At 39.7% G+C, this 21,702-nt stretch overlaps 3 protein-coding genes across 3 annotated transcripts in view; 1 reads left to right on the plus strand and 2 right to left on the minus strand.

The window, feature by feature from the left end:
* The window catches only part of tmem130 (transmembrane protein 130), a 31,953-nt gene extending 31,015 nt beyond the window's left edge, over positions 1–938 (plus strand). The window contains exon 9 of the mRNA XM_059530739.1: positions 733–938. Within this exon, the coding sequence (XP_059386722.1) occupies positions 733–885 (153 nt within the window). The 3' untranslated portion in view covers positions 886–938. The remainder of the gene's footprint in view (positions 1–732) is intronic.
* LOC132121402 (parvalbumin-2) overlaps positions 1–21,702 on the minus strand; it is a 318,907-nt gene that overhangs the window by 80,829 nt on the left and 216,376 nt on the right. The window lies entirely within an intron of this gene.
* On the minus strand, positions 5,777–9,370 carry LOC132121037 (neuronal pentraxin-2-like). The gene is made up of 5 exons (XM_059530223.1): positions 8,861–9,370; positions 7,850–8,069; positions 7,319–7,563; positions 6,306–6,485; positions 5,777–6,049 (listed from the first exon to the last, which is right to left on the minus strand). The coding sequence occupies exons 1-5, from the start codon at positions 9,275–9,277 to the stop codon at positions 5,822–5,824; spliced, it is 1,290 nt and encodes a 429-aa protein (XP_059386206.1). The 5' UTR covers positions 9,278–9,370; the 3' UTR covers positions 5,777–5,821.

Here is a 21,702-nt window from a genome sequence, read left to right on the forward strand (position 1 = left end):
ATCTCTGTTGTCCTCTCACATCTAAAAAAAAAAAACACTCAAAATCCATCAACATATCTGTATAACTGTTATGGACTGTTTTTGCTTATAAATAGTGATTGATTTGCTCTTCAAGGTGGTGCTGATATCTTTAGAGGACTTTAACTGGTGAAAACAGCATTATGAATAGAAGGCTTATATTTTAACCATTTAATGATTGATTTGTTTATTAAAAACATGCACCTTTTCGCTTCACAAGACATTAATTGATGGACTGGACTGGAGATGTGTGGATTACTGATGCCTTCATCAGCGGTTTGGATGGTCATTGTAAAGGGACCCATTTACAGTAATGTAGCATTAAATTTCTCCAATTCTCCTACATCACAAATGGCCTGAGGGTGAACACATTTTCATATTTTGGGTGGACTCTAACATAGTGGCTATGTTAATGCAACTGGCCATCCTCCTGGAAAAATCTCATTTGCACTTTTCATAAAAATTTATTTTCATAAGAATCATATTTTCTCAATTTATTCCCATGTACTAGTTTTCCAATAAAGGTTTCTGTTTATGAAGGAATTGAGAAATGACAGGTCAGCACATCTCTCTTAAAACAGTGGCAGTCTGAAGTGTAATTTTCAGATTTTTGTATCAGATTATAGCCTATATAATCTTATATAAGAGAATATGTATTTAAGTGTCATTACCAATTATAATAAATGTCTGTTTTCTCTTTTTGTGTGTCTTCAGATGGCAGATATGAACTATCTTTCCTTCACAGAAATCGAGCTGCGTGCCAAAGATGCTTCAGTCCCCTTACAGGATCATTCTCCTGCTTCTAAAACAAATGAAGCCCAGCCCCTTCTTCAACAGTCAGAGACTCCCTACAGCACCCAGCCCTGATTGCCCTGTCTACATTACACTTGACATATTCATTAAAATCAATCTTTCAGTGTAATTTTTTTGTTACGTGGTCTATCTATTTACTATTGAAATTAAGGTTTTTGGTTGAGATCTTGGCAGGTCTCGACTCAACACCCTGTGAATCAACACAATACAGAAGCACTGAAAGCTTTTTTGCTCATCTGATTCACTCTTCTCTGTCAGTGTGAATGCACTAATGCTTTCTGTGCTCTTTTTGTTTGTACTTAAATGGGTTTCAAGGTTTACTTCACGAGGGTTCCATTTGTTAATGCAAACCTCCCTGGGATCCTAATGGATGTTGTCACTGGTGATGAATCTTTAAAAGTATGAAAGTACATGAGGTTAGAGCGATTGCATGCAGTTCAACAAGCGTGCCTTGAAATATTGTTACAATTTTAAACCTGACCCAAATGTGCAAAATGCACCACTGTACAGAATGATTATATTTCTTTGCAAGTGATTATGAGCGAGAGCTTTCTTAAGACATAGAGCTCTTTCTCCTGGAAAGAATGAGTCTGACCTATATATTCCTCATGATCAATGATATTTGCCATCTGTACTAGTACCAGGAAGACAAGAATTACAGCTCCACAAGGGACCGCAAAATACCTCTCTAGGTTAAAGGCTACAGATGAGCAATGCATCATATGTCTAGTAATAACTGTGCACTTCAGCTCAAAAGAAACTATTCTTGCCATTAGACGTGTAGCAGGAGTCTTACTGTATGTATGTGAAAAGACTTGAATGTTTCTTTACAAAACTTTATCAAAGATTTGTTTCCCTGTCTTTATTCCACAAGGAAACAGTTGTCCAATTAGTAAAACTTAATAACTTACACCACCGTTCAGAAGTTTGTGGTCATAAATATTTTTTTACGTTCTTGTGTTCACCAAAGCTGTATTTATTTGATCAAAATACAGTACAAACAGTAATATTGTGGCATAATATTACAGTTGGAAGTAATTCAAATGTAATTTATTCCTTTGATGGAAAATCTGATTGCTTTACACACACGCACACACAAACACACACACACACACACACACACACACTAGGATTCTTTGATGAATAGAAGGATTGAAAAGAACAGCATGTAATTCAAATACTGTATAAATGGTTTGCAACATTATGAATGTTTTTAATATCACTTTTGATAACTTTAATGCATCCATCTAAATAAAACTATGCAATTCCTTCTTTAAAAAAAAAAAATCAGACCCCAAACATTTCAACTGTGCTGTAAATATTTGTATTGTTTTTCATTTATTATTGTGTTATACTCATTTTTAAACAGCTACTCGTTTGAGATCTAATCATTATATTCATGTAAACACAATAACTATAAATTCGATAAACAATTTTCATCTTTCTAATATTAATAAATCTTATAGTGACAAGTACAGTACAAACTTTTTGCTAACACATAAGTTTAGGGACTAATTCTGGCTAATAACTATTTGCTTATTGGCTGTTTATTAGTACTCATAAAGCACATTTTAATTCGTTATTCTGCATGACCATATGTTAGATCCATTAATTCTACTCTATACCCAAATTTAACAACTTCTTTACTAACTATTAATAAGCATTATCTCTAAGCTTTATTAATAAGCATAATCTTCCTTATTCAGATTAATTCTTAATTCTTTCCGGAATTCACACATCATTCAGTAATTCAATCCAATATCTACTCCACTTTAAAGCTCATGTTGGTGTGTGACTGAAATGCATTTGGCAGAGCATGAGTAAACACAATTCTTTAAAGTGTTAATCATCTCAAGGATGTGAGCTGTGAGGAAGCTGGAAATTTTCACCCCCTGCAGGTGAAGGTCACAGAGATGCAGCTGTTTTCTTTCTAGAACCCAAAGACCTTTCCAGCTTTCCAAACTCAGTACAGTATGTACCACCACCTATGAGCTTTTTATCTCCATTTCCACCTCTCTAAAGGTCATTTCCTTTTCTTTTTTTAAATAGTTTGTCCCTTTGTGACACAAGCTTTGGCTTGGGACTGATCTCATCCCCTTAAGACAGGCTAATGCCCTCAGCCACCTGTCTGTCAGAACAGTGTGATTGCATGCTCTCCTTCCATTTTTGACCTCAATCACTACTGCCACAAACAAGCAAGGTCAATGCACAATGTCTGCTGTAAAGAAAACTGCTTGCTATTATAATATATTTATTTATTTAATTTATTGGTGCTGAGAAAACACACTAAAACACAAAAGGATAATACAACGGTAGAAAAAAAAGTAAACGGAGCAATAAAATGAATTCTAAGCAAACTTTATTTTTCATTGGCAATCACAGGTTATGAAATCGCTGTGTCAAGCAAACCCTGAATAATTGGCACGGTAAACAAAAAAGGCTTTAAAACAATATATGGGTATCTTGACATTCCAACAAACAAAACAACACAAATGAAATATGAAAAAAAAATGCATCTTTAAAAACAGGGTATAAAAATATGATAATATATTTCAAGAAACGGACCCTGCAGCATAATTCACATTTCATTTGTCTTCAAATATCTGACAGTGTTAAAGCATTTATCATTTTCAATGGGTAATACAGTCAGTGTAAACAGAGATGTGGTTTAGACTCGAAAAAAAGAGTTGATTCTCAACATTTGTAATTAAATCTCTATTTATAAGAATCTATGACAGATTTTAAGAAGAAATATTTATGCACATTATTAGCTCTGGCGGTCTGCGATAATAAATCACAGGCTAACGGCACCACTGTAAATTTGATCTCAAATGTGATTTCCCTCACCAAAGTCTAAATTTAAGACTTCAGTACAACACAAGATCCAAAATGTTCCTCCTGTATAATGTATAGCCTTGTTCTTAAATCAAAAACAGATTTGTAATGAAACATTAGCATGTTAACTTAGGCTCTCTAAGACCACAGGGCAACAATACACATTCAAAAGAGGACATGGAACATGGAACACTTTCTATTGATCTATTCTATTGAAGCTTTTTGCTGCATTCAGGCTGGACCCTTCCATCCATATGGGCACCCAAAGTATGATTTTTTTTTTTTTATAATTTTATTTTAATAAGGGGTGCACTATATATCGACATATAATTGATATCGCATTATGGCTTAATGCCATAGTAATATCACAAAGGCTGTGATTAAATTAAATTAAAAATAACTATGCGCTGCATTTTTCAGACCGAAGCGAGTAATGTGTTTGAGTGCAGAGCTTCACTCTAAAACATACAGCACATTTATTTTTGCTGGCAAACCATGATAATAAAAGCAGTTTAATATTTGAGTTTAAGCAGAGATGCACCAATTGGCTATAAATCAGAACCAGACGTTTTTTTGTTTTATTTCAGAGTCTGTAAACGGCATTAACAGAGCCCAAAGGTGCAAAGAGGAGAAAATACATTAGCTGGCAGAGCAAGCTCACTGTTCACAATGCGTGAAGTACAAATGTATTTCTGAGGGGAACTGACTGTCCTAAGAAACTGTTTAGATGGCTTTTTCCTTTCATCTTGCCTCTCAATAATGCATTTAGTGTTTACAGTGGTAATCAAGGAAACAATGCAACACTGCTGTTCTTTAAGCACCACCAGCTGGCAGAGAGTGAATTTGTATTTTTATTCAGCCCATCTGCTGTTCGGTATGTTTTGCTTTTGTTTCACAAAACTAAAGTCAGATTATTATGTTTTTGCTGGAGGTTTTGAAATGATACAATATAATTTAGATCAAAGTATAGGCTAATGAAGCAACTAACCATATTCTTCCTATACTCTGATTAATTTTAGTTTTTTGCTTAAATTGAATACATTAAAAATCAATACTGGATTCTGCAAAAGTTTAAGAATGTCTGAAATGAAGAAAGTAAGATTTAAATGTTAGTATTGTAGCTGCCTTTGGACAATACATTTCTCTAATTTAAATAGCAAGCCGAGTTAATGTCAGTTTTTTTTTCTCTGCAACAGTCTTATTTCATATGTAATTTGTTTCATGTCATGAAGCTTTCTGTGTGAAGGATCGGTGGTGGAACTGGTGGTGATGCAAGGGGCACCAGCTAAAATCTTCCCTAGGGCACCTAATTGGTCAGGGCCAGGCCTGGCTGCATTCATGCTATGCTGTAATAAATATTATTTGATGACAACCCAGGATGTCCTACTTAGAGCTGTTCATGTCCTCAGAATTGGAACTATGAGTTTTTAAAACAACACTCAACAACAAAATTAATCTGTGTAATTTGAGTAAACAATAAAAGCCTCAATACAAGAGATAATGCAAATGTATTATTAATAATCTTATAGTTTATTCAGTGGGGCATTAGAAAGTTATTCTATGCAAACTCTGTGCTAGCTACATTAAAATGTTTTTTGCAGATTAGTCTTGCATTATTAAGAAATTAACAGTAGTCGCATACATAGGAATTATTAAACAGGAATATTATGAAATAACCGCTTAACTACATTTTACTTCTGAAGCTGTTGTCATTTTAAGTTTTTCCACATGACAAGTTTGAAGAAAAATCTGAGTTTACAAGTTAAAAAAATGAGTCTTACAAGGACGTCGTAATCTCATAATTCCGGTAATTCCAACATGGTTTGAAAGCAGCTATATTCTAATAGGATACGCATAAGGTATGTGTGCTTTTGTGTGCATCAAAAAGGTGACATGGTAATGTACCATGGAGTATCATGTGAATACACTGTACATAAATGATAATCATTCAGTGATATGGTATTTATCAGAGTACCATGGTTGTACCATCCGTCACAGTATGTTTTGTAATGGCAGTTTCCTTTCCTTTAACTGAATATATTAACTGAAATGTTCCATTTCTCTGCATTTTGAGCTATCCAGGAATATTTAAATATATAGTTCATTTAAGGATGAAAAGGATTTAATATTGCTCACAAATACAATATTTGACATATTAATTGTCAAACAGCCGATCTTCGCATAGCTCCAGTGGCCACTTTGATGCTCCCCCAAACACCTCGATGTTACTGTCCGTCCATGCCACCACATTCCCAGGCATGTAGAACGAGCAGTTTGACATGGCAATGATATCCGTGGAGCGCAGGATCCGATCCCAGACATTAAAGTGGCTCAGTTCCCCCACAAAGGCCTGGGTGGCATCAAAGCGTCCCCCTACTACATCCTGTTGAGGCCATAAACGACAGGCCTCGTTAAGACAACAAAATTAACCCCTTTTATTCACAGTTAGATGATGTGCATGCTAACTCTATGACACTATTTACTGCCTGAGGTCAAGTTTCATTTAAAGTGTAAAGTTTGTGAGTCAGTAACACTATTGTGCAGGGATGGCATAGTATTACAGATACAGTGTGACTGTGCACTGTAAGGGTCTGGGAATTCAGCAAAACCTGCTGCATCAGCTCTGTTTATGTTCTCACCTGCTCTTGGCCGAGGATAAGGACTCCTCCGGACTTGATAGGGTGCCAGGGTGCCAGATTTTCTCCTGAGCCCAATCTTTGGCCATCCTGATAGGCTTCCCAAAGCCCATCCCTAGTAGTCCAAGTGATGCAGACATGGTGCCACCTCCCATCACTTAGTGATAGAGGCAGCTGTGCCACCTATTTGACAACAGGAGGTATTAAAATTGTTTAGAAATATTATTTTCTTTGATGCACAAAATCAGATCTTAAGCTTCTTTTTTTCCATACAAGTAATTTTCCCAGCAAGATTTAAAACAACATGTAACCATATGGAGTTCTTGTGGAGTTATAAAGTGAAGGTAAAGTTCATATATCATAATGCTCATAGTGCTCAAATTTTTAGGGGAGAACTATAACTTCATGTGACATATCCATCATTAACTCACCCATATGTCATTCTAAACTTATATGACTGTTTTAGATACCATTGACTTCTATTGTATGGGGAAAAAAATCTAAGAAAGTCACACAGGGTTGGAATGACATGAGCGTGGGTAAATGGTGACAGAATTGTAATTTTTAGGTGAACTATGCTTTCAAGTCATTGTACACTTATAATTATAATTTACGCTCTCCAATCTCATTTGCAGTTGTGTTTTTTTAAATTTCCATATTACATTTCCAGGTCACTTGAACTCTGTGTTGGCGTCAATCGTCACGCAATGCGTCTAGACAGTATTAGCAACTCTGATACTTTTATGCTGCTTTTCCTTCTTTTAAAGCTTGTCAGTATAAATCACCATCTTTTTTTACTATTCAGCTATTTGTTGTTAAAAGTTATGAAAGACATTTCTATTGTTTATAAACATCACTCATAAGATTTCTTATACATTCATTATGTATAATCTATGTCAATGTAGAAGGTATAAGTTAAATGATGAATAATAATCTGCAGTGTAATAAACGTAATAATAATCAGTGTCCTCATAACATTCAATGGCAAATTAGCATTTCTTACATTGGTTCTTTACCTTGTCATTAATGAGCAGTTCCATAGGGTTATGGCCCCATTCGATCAGTACGATCTCATTTGCCTGTCCAGGCACTCCATAGGAAAATGGGGTTCCAATGCCAGGGCTCAAACCTGACTTAAGCCACATGCAGATAGTGAAGGCGTACATTTCTGGCAGGCTTTTCTTTACTTGTCCGAAAAGGTAATTTGTGCGAAGAGGAAGAGAGATCTTGAAATTCTCTGGTGATTTAAATCCACCTCCTCCTAAAGTCAAAAAGTGTGATTTATTATTGCGCCGTCATCTCTTGAATGATGCAGAAAATATGCTGAAGGACCACAAAACCACCTGATTACTCCCTCAGCTCTGGAGGGTATTTTAGTGTAGAGGAAACCAAGAAGTGAACTGTAACACTATGGGAATATTTTATTAAATTTTGAGGTACATAAATAATGCTAAACAGTAACAAACATTAACAAATAAACACTCCCTAGTGTCATGAACTTGGGAAAGAAGAATGACTAGAGAACATAAGAGTTATTTTATGCAGACCTTTCTCCAGTTCAGAGATCCTGTTCATGAGAGAGTTGAGGGTACTGTCAGTGCGCTGGCGATGAGAGACTGTCTCATTGTATAGCTGGGACTTCTCTTCCTCGAGCTCATTGACCTTCACCAGCAGTTGATTTTCCAAGTCCTCCAGTCTACGCTGCAGTAGATTTCTCAGCTCATTAGGAAAGGATGCACCGGAGATATTGGCTCGCATTTGCTGTTGCTTTGGAAAGTTAAATAAATGAGAAGGTTACTCTTCAAGGCTTCCTAATATATAGCTGACAGAATTGTACAAATTATTTTCTTTGCCTTATAGGACCTATTCCGTTCTGAACATTAAAAATAAGTAAAATTTATTTGTACATATAGGCTATAATGCACAAATCCAGTTCGTTTTTTTTTCATGTTTCTTTTAAATTTTTTAATGAATATTTTTAAACACCCACATTAATGTCTAGAAGATGCGCCATGCAGGATAAATAAAAATAAATAATAAAAACATGTACAGAAATTTCTCCTAAGGACAAAAACTATTTAAGGTCTCATGGTTAAATGTTTTTAATAACATAGGTAAGTAAATACAAATATTTTTAAGACATGCAATTGCTGATATTTAATTGTAATTGAGTACATACACTGTAAAATAAATAAATAAATGCGGGCTTAATACGGTAATAATAATACAAATAATAATAATAAGCTATTAGAGTTACCCTTCGCTCCATCATTTCACACATTCAGATTAACACCTGACCTTTCAGTGGCACTGACACAATCCAGACATTTTGCCGCTGGGGCATCTTAAGTAACTTTGGTGTTTGTGGTTACGGGATAGAGACGTACTAACTAATGAGATCAACCCTGGAAATCCTCAACGCCTCCACATAATTACCAAAATAGTCATGGCAGAGAAACTTCCAGCACAAATGTGATTTTAGTCAATTAATCTGCTTATTTATTCATGTATAATATGACAAAGCGTCAAACTTACATAGCTAAAACAAATCCTCTTACCTCTAGATTTTCCAATCGATCTTTCAGACTCTGCGTGGTTTTTCCAAGAACGTCAATGGTGTCATTCGGATCTTTAGGCACATCATCCATTGTGTCCTTATTCATTTTCCTAAACGTTTCGGAGTCAGACTCACAGCGCGATAGTTTAGACGTCAGCTCTTTAATCGTTTCTAACTGATTGACAATCGTCTCCTTCTGTTGTAGGATGGTCTCGCGGAGTTGCATGACGGTGTTTCTCAGTTCCTCCTCACGGACCGATGCGCTTTGAACAGTCAGAGACTGCACGGGGCAATATGTATCCTTGTCAATGGGGACTGCAGTACATAGAAAGCGCTCACCTTTTTCATTTTGTCCATAGACAACTTTTACACACGTCAGTGCATAGATGCACATTAGTCCTGCGAGGAGATGAAACATTTTGTAGCGATGTAAAAGCCGCGCGGGGTTAAATCATATGAACGGAAATGTAAAACTGTGTTCAGTCACAAAAATGACCTCAAACTACACATACCAGTTATACATTTCCATCAGTGGGTATTAGTAATGAACTCCTCCTTGCCCTTTGAACACCTGACGCCGCGCTTCTCGCTCTAGTGCTCCTCCACAAGAAGAGCGACAGTCAACAAATGAACTTCAGTGACTAGATGAATCTGATTGGCTGTAGTATTAACGTCACTGCCCCTTTTAGGGTAGCTATACTATAACGTTCCTAAAAAGAAAGACCAAGCAGCCCTAATCCAGCACGGTAGCGAGAGAGTTTTTTTTTTAACACCTAGTGCTTTGGGTTATAACTAATCTGTGAGATTCTGGATTTTTATTTTTAGTGGGTGGAGTGCTCTGACCATTGACTGCATAGGCTTTTTTTTTTCAGTCGATTAGTGATGCGCGGCTCGGGCCGGGGTTTTTTCCAACCCGCGGGTCCCGCTTTTATGAAATTATTTGGCCCGCCCCAGCCCGCCCCGCAAATAAAGTAAAATTTCTTCACCCGCCCCGACCCGCCTCGCGCATCGGGGACATCACGGAAGTTTTAGACCTTCGTATCGTTACCTTATCAATATAGGCTATAGGTAATTGCACTATGATGGTTCGTTCGTGAACAAATCTTTAAGGTGAACGAATCGTTCTCGTTTAGGTAATCCACTGACAATAGACGCAGCTCGCGAACAGGTCTGTGAACTGTTTCATCCTGTCAAAAAGATTTACTCAAGATGTGACGGAGCATGTGACTTGTTGAATGTAGGGAACGAATACGATCTTCTCGTAAGTGAAAGAGTTGAATGAACTGATACATCTCGTTCGTGAATGAAATGAATGAGAGTATAGGGTCAGTCGGCCAAGCATGTAAATCTCGTTCCTCAATCAGCAGATACAAAGCGCAGTTATTGGTGCACATACGCTTGTTTTCATATTTGGAATACAGAACAGAAACTCCGAGTTTAATTCACGATAAAACCTCGTGCTTTGTTTATCTGAACAATTATTTAGACTATTTATTTAATGCGATCATGCACACACTAATAAAGCCAAATCAGTTTTGGTCACAAGTAAATGCGTTCGTTAGCTTAAGACAAAACACATAAGACAATCTTTTTCGCCAACTGCTGGCGTTTCCCTTTCATAGGTCACTTCAATGCTGCGGTGACGTCACCACTATGGGAACACCTTCGGTGTGACGAATGTCTGAAGCCCTATACCATCCCGCCAATCCTATTGGCCAAATAGCGCGTGGCACTGCCCATGCATGCATACGCATATATATACCTGGTGCCGCGCGCCATTTCACTCAGATTTCATTCCTTCAGTAACGAAGCGAATCTTCTGTGCCCTATTATCTCGCGTTCAACAGCGATCGTCACGAGCAGTATACTCCTTAACCGCGGACGCGATGAGTCAACGAAAGGTAGGAGCCGTATGATGGGTTATCACGAGGAAGCACTTATGAGAGGTTCGTTGCAGCCTCTCTACACGTTCTCTCCTTGATAGCCTACGGCTACAGTAAAATATGCATACACTTCCCCTGTGCACTAACGCCAATAGGAAGTATCCGCGCTCGGAGTGTATTTCTTAAGTCGCCTCGCGTCTAACCCCCACCGTTTCGCTTCTGCGGTCGCAGAGGCCCCGCACGAGGTGTTGGTTAGGGGCGATATGTGCAGCTTGACTATGAATACAGGGATGCACTGGAGTTCCATGTGCTCGCTCTCCCCCACTCGAGCGCGTTAATCAACAGTTTTGCTCTTCAAATGGTGGATTAGGGCTCACACAGCCGCCGCGTTTTCGCTAGCTGCTTGGCCCGATGTTATCTTGTTGGATTAAATCCTGCCGTGGATACGCTTCAGGATTATATACAACGAAATGCAGCGAGTTTGACGCACACGCTTTTCTTCATGTTAATATGCCAGGGACTATGCCCTTCACTGAGAGTGCTGTTAGACTGCTAATGCACATCTACCCTCTCACTGCAGTCCCCATACTCTAACTTTGACTGTCTCGCAGCAAAGGCACCTCGAGCATCATTGAACGGAGCTATCATTCGCGCGCCCCCTCAGACACTCTGCACAATCCAGCCTTCAGAGTTTGAGGGACGGCACGGAGGCTGTCAAATATGGCCAGCGTATGACGGTTCACACAGCCGCCGCGTTCTCGCTAGCGGCGTGGCCCGATGTTTATCTTGTTGGATTAAATCCTGCCGTGGATACGCTTCAGGATTATACACAACGAAACGCAGCGAGTGTGACGCATGCGTTTTTCCTTCATGTTTGCCAAGGACTGTGCCCGCCTCCAGAGAGCGCTGTTGGACTGCTAATGCACATCTAAGCCTCTCACTGCAGTTTCCACACTCTAACATTTGACTGTCTCGCAGCAAGGGCACCTCGAGCGTCATTTAACTGAGCTATCATTTGAGCGCCCCCTCAGACACTCTGCACAATCCAGCCTTCAGAGTTTGAGGGACGGCGCGGAGGCTGGCAAAGATGGCCAGCGTATGACGGTTCACACGGCCGCCGCGTTCTCGCTAGCAGTGTGGCCCGATGTTTATCTTGTTGGATTAAATCCTGCCGTGGATACGCTTCAGGATTATACACAACGAAACGCAGCGAGTTTGATGCATGCGTTTCCTTCATGTTCTCTAACATTGACTGTCTAGCAGCAAAGGCACCTCGAGCGTCATTGAACTAAGCTCTCATTCGCGCGCCCCCTCAGACACTCTGCATAATCCAGCCTTCAGAGTTTGAGGGACGGCGCGTCGGCTGGCAAAGATGGCCAGCGTATGACGGTTCACACAGCCGCCGCGTTCTCGCTAGCTGCGTGGCTCGATGTTTATCTTGTTGGATTAATCCTGCCGTGGATACGCTTCAGGATTATACACAACGAAATGCAGCGAGTTTGACGCATGCGTTTTCCTTAATGTTTGCCAGGGACTGTGCCCTCCACCAGAGAGTGCTGTTGGATTGCTGTGCACATCTAACCCTCTCACTGCAGTCCCCACACTCTACATTGTCTGCCTCGCAGCAAACGGTGCTTCGAGCAGCATTGGATTGAGCTGTAATGCCAAACGTTCACTCAGACACTCTGCGCAATCCAGCTTTCAGAATTTGAGGGGCGATTCAAGGGTCCTGCAAAAAAAAACAGACGACCCATTTATGACGTCTCGCACAGCCGCCGTTTTTCACTAGCGGCAGAGCCCGATGTTCAATCTGTTGGCCTAATTCCTGCCGTGGACACGTTTCAGGATTATACACAACGAGACGCAACGGCTCTTATACATACACTTCCCCTGTGCACGAACGCCACGAACTTTTCGTGCCCGGACATTTTAACATGTATGACAGCGTTGCAGGAAGCGGAAATTTTGAGACCGCTAGTATGGTCTCGGGCCGTGTGTGAACGCTTGCCCGACATTTCTCTATGGGTGTTACGCACGATTTGTCACGGATACACCATTCAGTTTCAATAAGGCCCGCCTCCTTTCTGATGGAAATAGCGGTGCTGCGACAGGAGATGTCAACTCTGCTGAGCAAAGGGGCTATAGAGGAAGTACACCCCTCTCAGATGGAGGCGGGGTTTTTTACAGCCGTCATTTTGTGGTAAAAATTTTTTTTTAAAAACACGGCGGATTACGACCCATTCTGGATTTACACCATCTGAATCTTGCACTCAGGCCGAGGAAATTCAAGATTTTGATGATCATCAGGAGACTCAGGAAGTTCCTCAGATTCGCTTTAGAGGGCAAAGCGTATCAGTACTTCTCAAAGTGCATGGATGGATCTCTGGCCCCGTTGCGGCCCCAGGGCGTTCGTGTTTGAACTATTTTAGGCGATTGGCTGGTGTTTAGCGCAATCGCAGACTCAAGCACACTCTCATGGGGATCTTGTGCTGAATCATTTAACAGCCTGGGCTTACGCATGGAATGTTTCACCCCGTTGTCTCCGCATCGGACGATTCCGGTGACACGGCGATGTGTGATGTCGCTAAAACTATGTATGTCAACCGAATTCTCCTGACCGGAGTCCGGCTGGGGATTTGCGCTTCCCGAGAGACTGTCATGACGGATGCGTCTTTGACCGACTGGGGAGCTGTTTGTCAAGGGAGTTGGCACATAAACAGGTTGGAATTACTGGCTGTTTTCTGGCTCTCCAGTATTTCTCGAATCTGCTGATCGGCCGTCATGTGCTGCTCAGATCAGACAACACAGCGGTTGTGTCGTACCTGAATCATCAGAGAGGATAATGCTCTCGCCCCCTGTGCAGGCTGGCAAAACATGTTCTTTGGTTTCAGAACTAAATTCTATCGATCCGAGCTGTTCATGTCCCCGGACGTTGGACTTTGGAGCGAATTTGCTATCCAGGCAGACTCTGGAGCAAGCGGAGTGGGGATTGCACCCTCAAACGGTGAGTCTCCTATGGCAGATTTTCGGGGAAACTAAGTGTATTTGTTTGCATCAAACACGACTACGCATTACCCGCTTTGGTTCTCCCTATGCCCTCCAGCACCCCTGGGCTTGGATGCATTAGCCCACAACTGGCCCAGGACCAGTTTGTATGTGTTTTCCCCCAATCTGTCTGATTTCGGCGGTATTATGCAGAATACGGGTGGACAGGGTGGAACAGCTGCTGCTGGTGGCTCCGTGGTGGCACACACACAGCCGTGGTTTGTGGATCTGATCAATCTGTTAGCTGGCTCTCCATGGGAGATTCCCCTCAGACAGGATTTATTATCACAAGCACAGGGACTGATTTGGCACCCGAGGCCAGATCTATGGAATCTGTGTGCGTGGCCTCAGAGCGGAGTGAGTTCATATGTCCCGGTCTTTCTGCTGAAACTACCGAGACTATACTGAATTCTAGAGCAGCTTCTACGAGACGCTTATATGCTTTCAAGTGGAGACTGTTTACGGCCTGGTGTGAAGCTCATAATATGGATCCAGTTTACTGCCCAGTGGCGTCAGTACTGGAGTTCTTTCAGGAACGTTTTTCGGATGGAGTGACACCAGCTACCCTAAGGTTTACGTGGCAGCCATTCAACTTACCACGAATATATAAATGGTGCCTCAGTGGGCCGTCATCCACTGTTTCTCGTTCATACAGGGTGCTGAGGCCTTTCCGCCCCGTGCGAGTTCCTTCATGGATTTTCCATTGTGTTGCATGGTTTATCAGGGCATCTGTTGGAGCCCTTGGAATTTGTTCCGGATAAATCCTGACTTTTATAACACAGACTCTGTGGAAGTGTTGTTGCGACCAAGGCCTAATTATGTCCCTAGATCGCATCTATCCCTTTCGCTTTCAGCAGGTGGTCCTGGAGGCTTTTTCCCCTGCTGTGGCGAAGTCTGGAGATCTAAGTCTTGCCCTGTGAGAGCTTAAGACTTATTTGGATCGTACTGCCCCATGGTTGAGTCTGACCAGCAGTTGTCTGTTTGGACAAAGGAATAAAGGCCATGCGGTTACAAACAACGCATGTCCCATTGGATGGTGGAGGCAATATATTTAGCCTATGAGGCGCACGGGCTCGCTTCGCCCTTAGGAGAAAAAGGTCATTCCACGAGAGCAGTGGCTTCTTCTCAAGCCTTTCTCAGTGGATCTTCTATGGATGATATCTGTGCTGCGGCAGGCTGGTCCTCACCGAGCACTTTTATCAAGACTTACAGTCTGGATGTGACGATGGCTCTTGGCTCCCGGGTTCTCTCCGTTTGAGCAAATGCTTCCTTGGATCCCAGCTATCAGGTACGTCAGGCGTTATGGTATAGCGTTCCCATAGTGGTGACGTCACCGCAGCATTGAAGTGACCTATGAAAGGGAACATCTCGGTTACGTATGTAACCTTGGTTCCCTGAATAGGGAACGAGATGCTGCGGTTCTGGCCGTGCCGTACCTGGATAGCATTCTTCTTCAGTCATGAAATCTGAGTGAAATGGCGCGCGGCACCAGGTATATATATGCGTACGCATGCATGGGCGGTGCCATGCGCTATTTGGCCAATAGGATTGGCGGGATGGTATAGGGCTTCAGACATTCATCACACCGAAGGTGTTCCCATAGTGGTGACGTCACCGCAGCATCGTTCCCTATTCAGGGAACCAAGGTTACGTAACTGAGATGATTTGTGTAATATGAAGAAATGGTCACTGAACGAATCAATGATTGAATCATTTTGGTGAACGAACTGAAAATCAACGAATCTCTTGAAAGAATCAAATTTTCCACCACTAAATTCCATGAAACATAAATGGATTTTTTTTTAAATTGTTTTTGGTGACCCGCCCCACAATAAAGTTCTAATTTCTTAACCCGGGTTATGAGACGACCCACGCATCACTACAGTCGATGTATAAATATATAATGTGCTCATATATTAACCTTCTTGGCTATAAATTAGTTAAATTTTAAGCCTTATTTTTAAACAGTGTAATCTTTTCAGAAAAAAAAGCCTTGTTAGCTCATGACAGCGTCCGAAACCTGCGGCAGCTGCAGATTGTTTACAAAATTATTACCATAACATAACAGTAACAACAACATAAGATGATATTTCTAGTTTACTTAAACATTTAAATGAAAATCTTGTGTGGATATTATATAAAAATTATATTGCGAATTACAATAAAAAAAAACTCAGGTGATACTGGTTCTGTGATATAAAAACACAAAAAATGAAATTTTACTTCCTTACCTTTAAATTTGTTTTTTTGGACTGTATGTTTTTTTTTTGTTTTTTTTTTAACAGATACAGCTTCTAAAGATTGGTGGTGGAGGTCATGTATAATTGCATCCCTGCTTTAAATAATTTTAATCTGAACACTCTCTGGTGTACTCTATAGTTTAGGTCTGTTCTGTAACTATGTACTGTATGTGGACAAGATGAAGTTAAATGAGATTTAGATTAGTCTTATAGGTCACTGCCATAGGTCACATGTCATATGCAGTAAAACGTAAATAAAAAAATGCCAGTGCTGCATTTTAGGCTTAGTAAGCTTATTCACACTGCTGTGAGCCGTTGACAATACGTGCTATATGCAGTATAGTTTTAGCCAGGTTAATCAATGCTCATGTCAGTTTTAATCTATTTAAAATGTAGCTTCAAATTTTTCAAAACAAAAAGTTCTAATCATAAATAGAAACAGAACTACGTATACTTTGAATAGAAAAATATAAGATATCAATCTAATTTACGTACATTAACTCAACGTGGTGTGTCTTTGGACCAGGGCAGAGATTTAACAGGATCATGACCAGATTGTAGCTATTCACCAGAGCCACTGCTAAGAGAAAACCGATGCCGGGAGCAGCTCAATTGTATTGCTGTCAAAGGGACAACACACAATGTGTCCCTTTAAATTGATCCAAATGTTACACATTTCTTGGCACTTGACACTATTGTAAAGTGTTACAATTTAACGAGATACAATGTAACATAAAACCCTATTGTATATATCTGATAACAAAAGCCTAACAAAGTTATTTCAATGAAAACCCATTAAATGTGAAATGTCATGAGGAATTCTGGAATTTTCATTAGTTTTTTTATGCTGTAAATTGTTTGTTCTTTCCGTTCCAAAAATTGTATAGTATTTTACAGCCTGATCTCACAATCAAAACGTACATATTTAGACGTAAATTAAAACTGTCCAATACGTATGTGCCTTTACGTATTTACAGTGTCATTTACGTATTATCTGGACGTAATTACAGGTTTGATACGTATCGAAATTTACGTAAAAACAACCTCAAATACGTACAGATAGAACGTGTTCTCTGACCAGTCAGTTATCCATAGAAATTTCCTCATGAAACTGCTTTTCAATGTGTATCGGATTAATTTTTTAAATATTTGTTTATTTTCCCTTTTTATAATTTTTTTTTGATAAATGTAAGATCCCTATACCTCACCCGAACCTAAACCTACCCATTTTATACAGAATGTTAAAAGAATAAAACATAATAAAACACAATTTTAGTAAAAATATAACATTAAAACGTTATTTTGAGCCACTAACGTTAATCTTACACCTACCCCTAAACCTACCCATAACCATTTCTTAAAACTACATAACGTTACTGTTATAAATAAACAAATAAACAAAAAAATAAACAAAAAACATAAATAAACAAAAAAAACAGACAAACAAACATAATGTTAATCATTTATTTTTTGCGAAAAAATATCAAAAGTGGTACCAAAAGTAGTTCAAATGATAATGAGTTCCAGTCGCAGTCCTCTCTAGAGGTAATAGTTTTTATAGGGTACAGAGCAGAATTTAATTTATTAATCCGTGAAATTATGAATCTGTCTTCTCTCCGTGAAGGCGCACTGGCGCAGTAGCAGTACTGCTGATTTCAAATGTCTATCAACTGAAACACGACATGTCGCAATCTGTGACGAATTATGTGAGAACCAATGAGAGTTCGATACTAGTGCCGTAAACCATGTCGTAACGTTCCTGTGGCGCACTGGCGCTATTTTCAAATTCGAATCATAACGAGTGTGGGCTTTGACTGTGACGGACGCTGTTGCTGAGAATGAAGATGAAGATCGATTGATATGGATATGTTCCTTGAAAACATCTGGATTCTAAAGATATGGAGTACAGCAAACAAATAAAATGGATGTGATTTGTAATTTTATGCTGTGCTTTTGTGTATCTATGGTTTGCAGCATGCACAGAAATGTTATTTCCTATTAAGTAGATGAGTAAACTGCTTTCAATAAATTCAATAAAACATTTATTGATATGACAATTAAATATAACAGATTTAAATCATTAAAGCCGCGATTTTAATATTAATACATGGGAATTCATATAAATTCACACTTTACGTTTGATTATTTACATTTTTTTAGCTGCTAAAACGTAAGTATTTGTACGATTTACTGCTATAAATACGTCTAAATTGTACGTTTTTATGTGCATGAAAACGTAAGTAAGGTAGAACCACATTTAACGTAAAAATACACACGTATTCTCATGAGATCACGTTGTATTTTATTTATTGTTACCCAGTTAATGGAGTTTCACTTGTCTTTTACAGTTAAAATTTCTGAGACCTTAAGTGGCATATTGTGGAAATAATATACAGTAAAAGTGTAACGATCGGACACTGGAGACGAGAGATCCAAGAGCAGTGTTTATTGGGTAATCCAAAAATCAAAATCCAAAACAAGCATGGGGTCAAAAACATGAAATCAGTCAGGAACAAAACAAACAAGAAATCGCAAGGAAAGTGGGTGACGGAAAATAAGGACTCCATGACACAGACAGAAAACAGACCGGTTTATATAGACAGGATAATGATGAAAGTGAAGAAAGCTGAGTGCAATTAACAGGTGTGCAATTACCGTGATGAAGAGACAAGGCTTAGAAATGTAGTGCCTGCGGTGAGGTGCCAATGGGGAAGTGAGACCACTAGTGGACCCCCAGGGATACACAGACCAGACACCGTGACAAAAAGCCAGTCAAAAAAGAGAATGTTATCAAAGTCCCTGTAAAGTCAAAATAAAGTATGTGTTCTGAGTCTATCACACCACAGAAAAATGTGTTATTAGCCACCCAGCCAAATTTGAATGATAAGAAAGCCGTCAAGTACATAAAATAAGCTATCAAAATATTGAAAAAATGAGCAGTAGACTCTGCTCTCAAACGCTGCGGGCGTGTCCGCTGGCTGCGCTGAAACCACGCCCACTCGCGGGAAAGCTGCCGTCGTCACACTCAACTGTCACCGCTACAGCCGAAATGGATGCTCCTAGCAGCTTAATTGGTTCTACAAAGCCATACATGTTTGAGCCTCCAGAGCCAGAATATAATTCAGAGGACATTGACCAGCTTCTAGAGAATCATCATCCCCCTCGGTCTGCAACAGAATGGTAAGATTTTTTTCTCCCTTTTATGCAAGTTAGCTAGCGTTATATGTAACTAGCATAACCTCACTTAGCCAAATAAAGTTAAGCTAGCAATAAATAACAGAATAAAACATTTTTACGCTTTATAGTTACGGATCTAACTAGTAGCCATCATGGTTGTTTTTAAGTATGAAAATGATGTGCATAAATCCATGAGAAATGGACTGCTGAATATTACTATAACACACAAGCTGAGAAACAGAATATGCTCCAAATATGCTCTAATTGTTCAGATAACTTTTCTGTAACTGTTATAACACTGTTAAGTCACACTGAATTAAACTGTAGGTGCACCTGTGGAGAATGCAGGACAATGCCCACAGAGGATGAGAATGTCTGCTGCAAAGACATTAATGCTGTATGTTAAGATTTATAAATGTGTCTCCCTCCCACAATGATCATTAAAAGTATGAATGCCCAACTAGAAGAGTATTAGATCTCTAGCACTAAAACACCTTATAACACATACTCCAACAGGTTCAGAATAGATGCGGAGAGCTTCCTGAAGAGCCACGGTGTATGACTCTTCATCCAGGCCTTGAACCTGTCTGCCTGAACCCCTACTCCCTGCAGAATGCCCTAAACACCTACCAGGCAGACCATGGGCCACTGGAGATGAAGGAAAGAGCCGTGTAAGTTAGACAAAATAATTTTGAATGTGTATAAATTACGTTTGTGCTGATCAAATGGCATGCCTGTCAAAAACTGGTAAGGTTTATTAGGACACAAGAACAAAGTCACACTGTTTATTCAATCATATTAGGAAATGTTTATTAATGTATACATGAATGATATGAGGCAGATTGCAGGTTGAATCAAACGGTCATCTTCTGGGGTCCCATTCTGTTAGACCTGACCAAAAATAGGAAAAATAAGACAAAGGCTGTTTTTGTTGTACAAAGACACCAGATATTGATAACTTCACAATGTCAGTTTTTGTTGCAATTATCAGAGAGGACCACCGACCAAATACAAACCTATATAAATAATATATTATGTGACATGACATTTTGTTTTTATTTTTTTAATTACAGTCGTGCTCGCTACCTGGCCTACAGATGTTTTGTTTCCTGGTGTTGGGGATACTTGGGAAAGCACAACAGGGTTGTCATACCTTCTTGTGTTGTACTCCGTATTCACCAGGAGTACTCGGATGAAGATGGGGAGTACACAGGCTTTAGGCCTCCCATTTAAATTTAAAAAATATATTGTACTTGTTTGGGACATGAGCCATGTAAACAATTATTCAATACACTTAATAAATTTCAAAGTCAACCATGTTTGTATGCGTCACAACTTACTGTCAAATCTGGACTATCATGTCCATATATACATTGTGCAACAAGTTGATAATGTAAGTGTGACAGATCTAATGTACTGTATAGATTACCCAAATAACAAAAATTGAATAAAGGCAAGAATAGTACTGTGGAGATGGTAACTTACATGTTGGCAGAAAACAGAAAGGGATTGTGGACTTAGATGGGTGTTGTTAGAGCCGTTCCCTCACAACCTGGACAGCTGAACCTGGATACGTGGCTGGCAATTGCATCGGATTTCCCAGGTCGCTCATACTCTGAACACAGGAATCCAGGAACAGCCACCGCTTTCATGTTAGCCACAAAGGGTGCAGGGTCCTGGATGACCTCGTTAAAGAGGATGTCCATCAGCTCAGTCACATATTCTAAAACACAGGCGAGATCACATAGGATACAGTTTAAGTCATTCATATGGTAACTGTTGACGAACTGTTTAAAGTAACTGCAATAGAAATGTTTTTACTGCATGTCACACTGGCAAACATGCTACACATTTTTCATCAGGTGGTGCCAAAATCTTGCCAGTGGGGTAAATGCAAAAATTCTAAATTATGTATATGTTAGTATGGAGATATCAAAAGACAATTGAGAATTAACTTACCAGTAGAATATTTTGTCTTCACTATGGACACCACATGTTCCCCTCTCTTGGCCTTGGGAAATTTAATTTTGAACTGCAGTTCTCCGGCTGTAGTCCTCGCTTGGGTACGGCCAGAATTTTCATTGAAATGCAAAGCAGCCAGGTAAAGTCTGAAATGAAGATTTTGTATGGGATTACTCCAACATAATGACGCCATGGCCAGACTGGCCCTCTCGCTCTACCTGTGCGGCTGCTCTAATCTGTTATGAAAAGCTTCCACTACGCACACACCTCGCTCATGTAGACAGTATGGCAAGTGCTGAGTGTTATAACTATACAAAGTGTTGTTACTATACAATATTGACAACATACACATAATTTACCTGCAAAGCATCCCCAAGTACGAGAAGACCACGTTTTTTGGTGCGAACCTCAGAATCACACTGTGGAACCCCTCCAAGGCAGATGTTTGGTAGAGAGGGCTTAGCTTTTTCACATCGCCAAGAACATGCTTGTTCATTAGCACCTTCTCCAGCTTGTAGATGGCCTTTGTTGCTAGA

Source organism: Carassius carassius, chromosome 39 (assembly GCF_963082965.1).
Source record: "Carassius carassius chromosome 39, fCarCar2.1, whole genome shotgun sequence".
Lineage (NCBI taxonomy): Eukaryota > Metazoa > Chordata > Actinopteri > Cypriniformes > Cyprinidae > Carassius > Carassius carassius.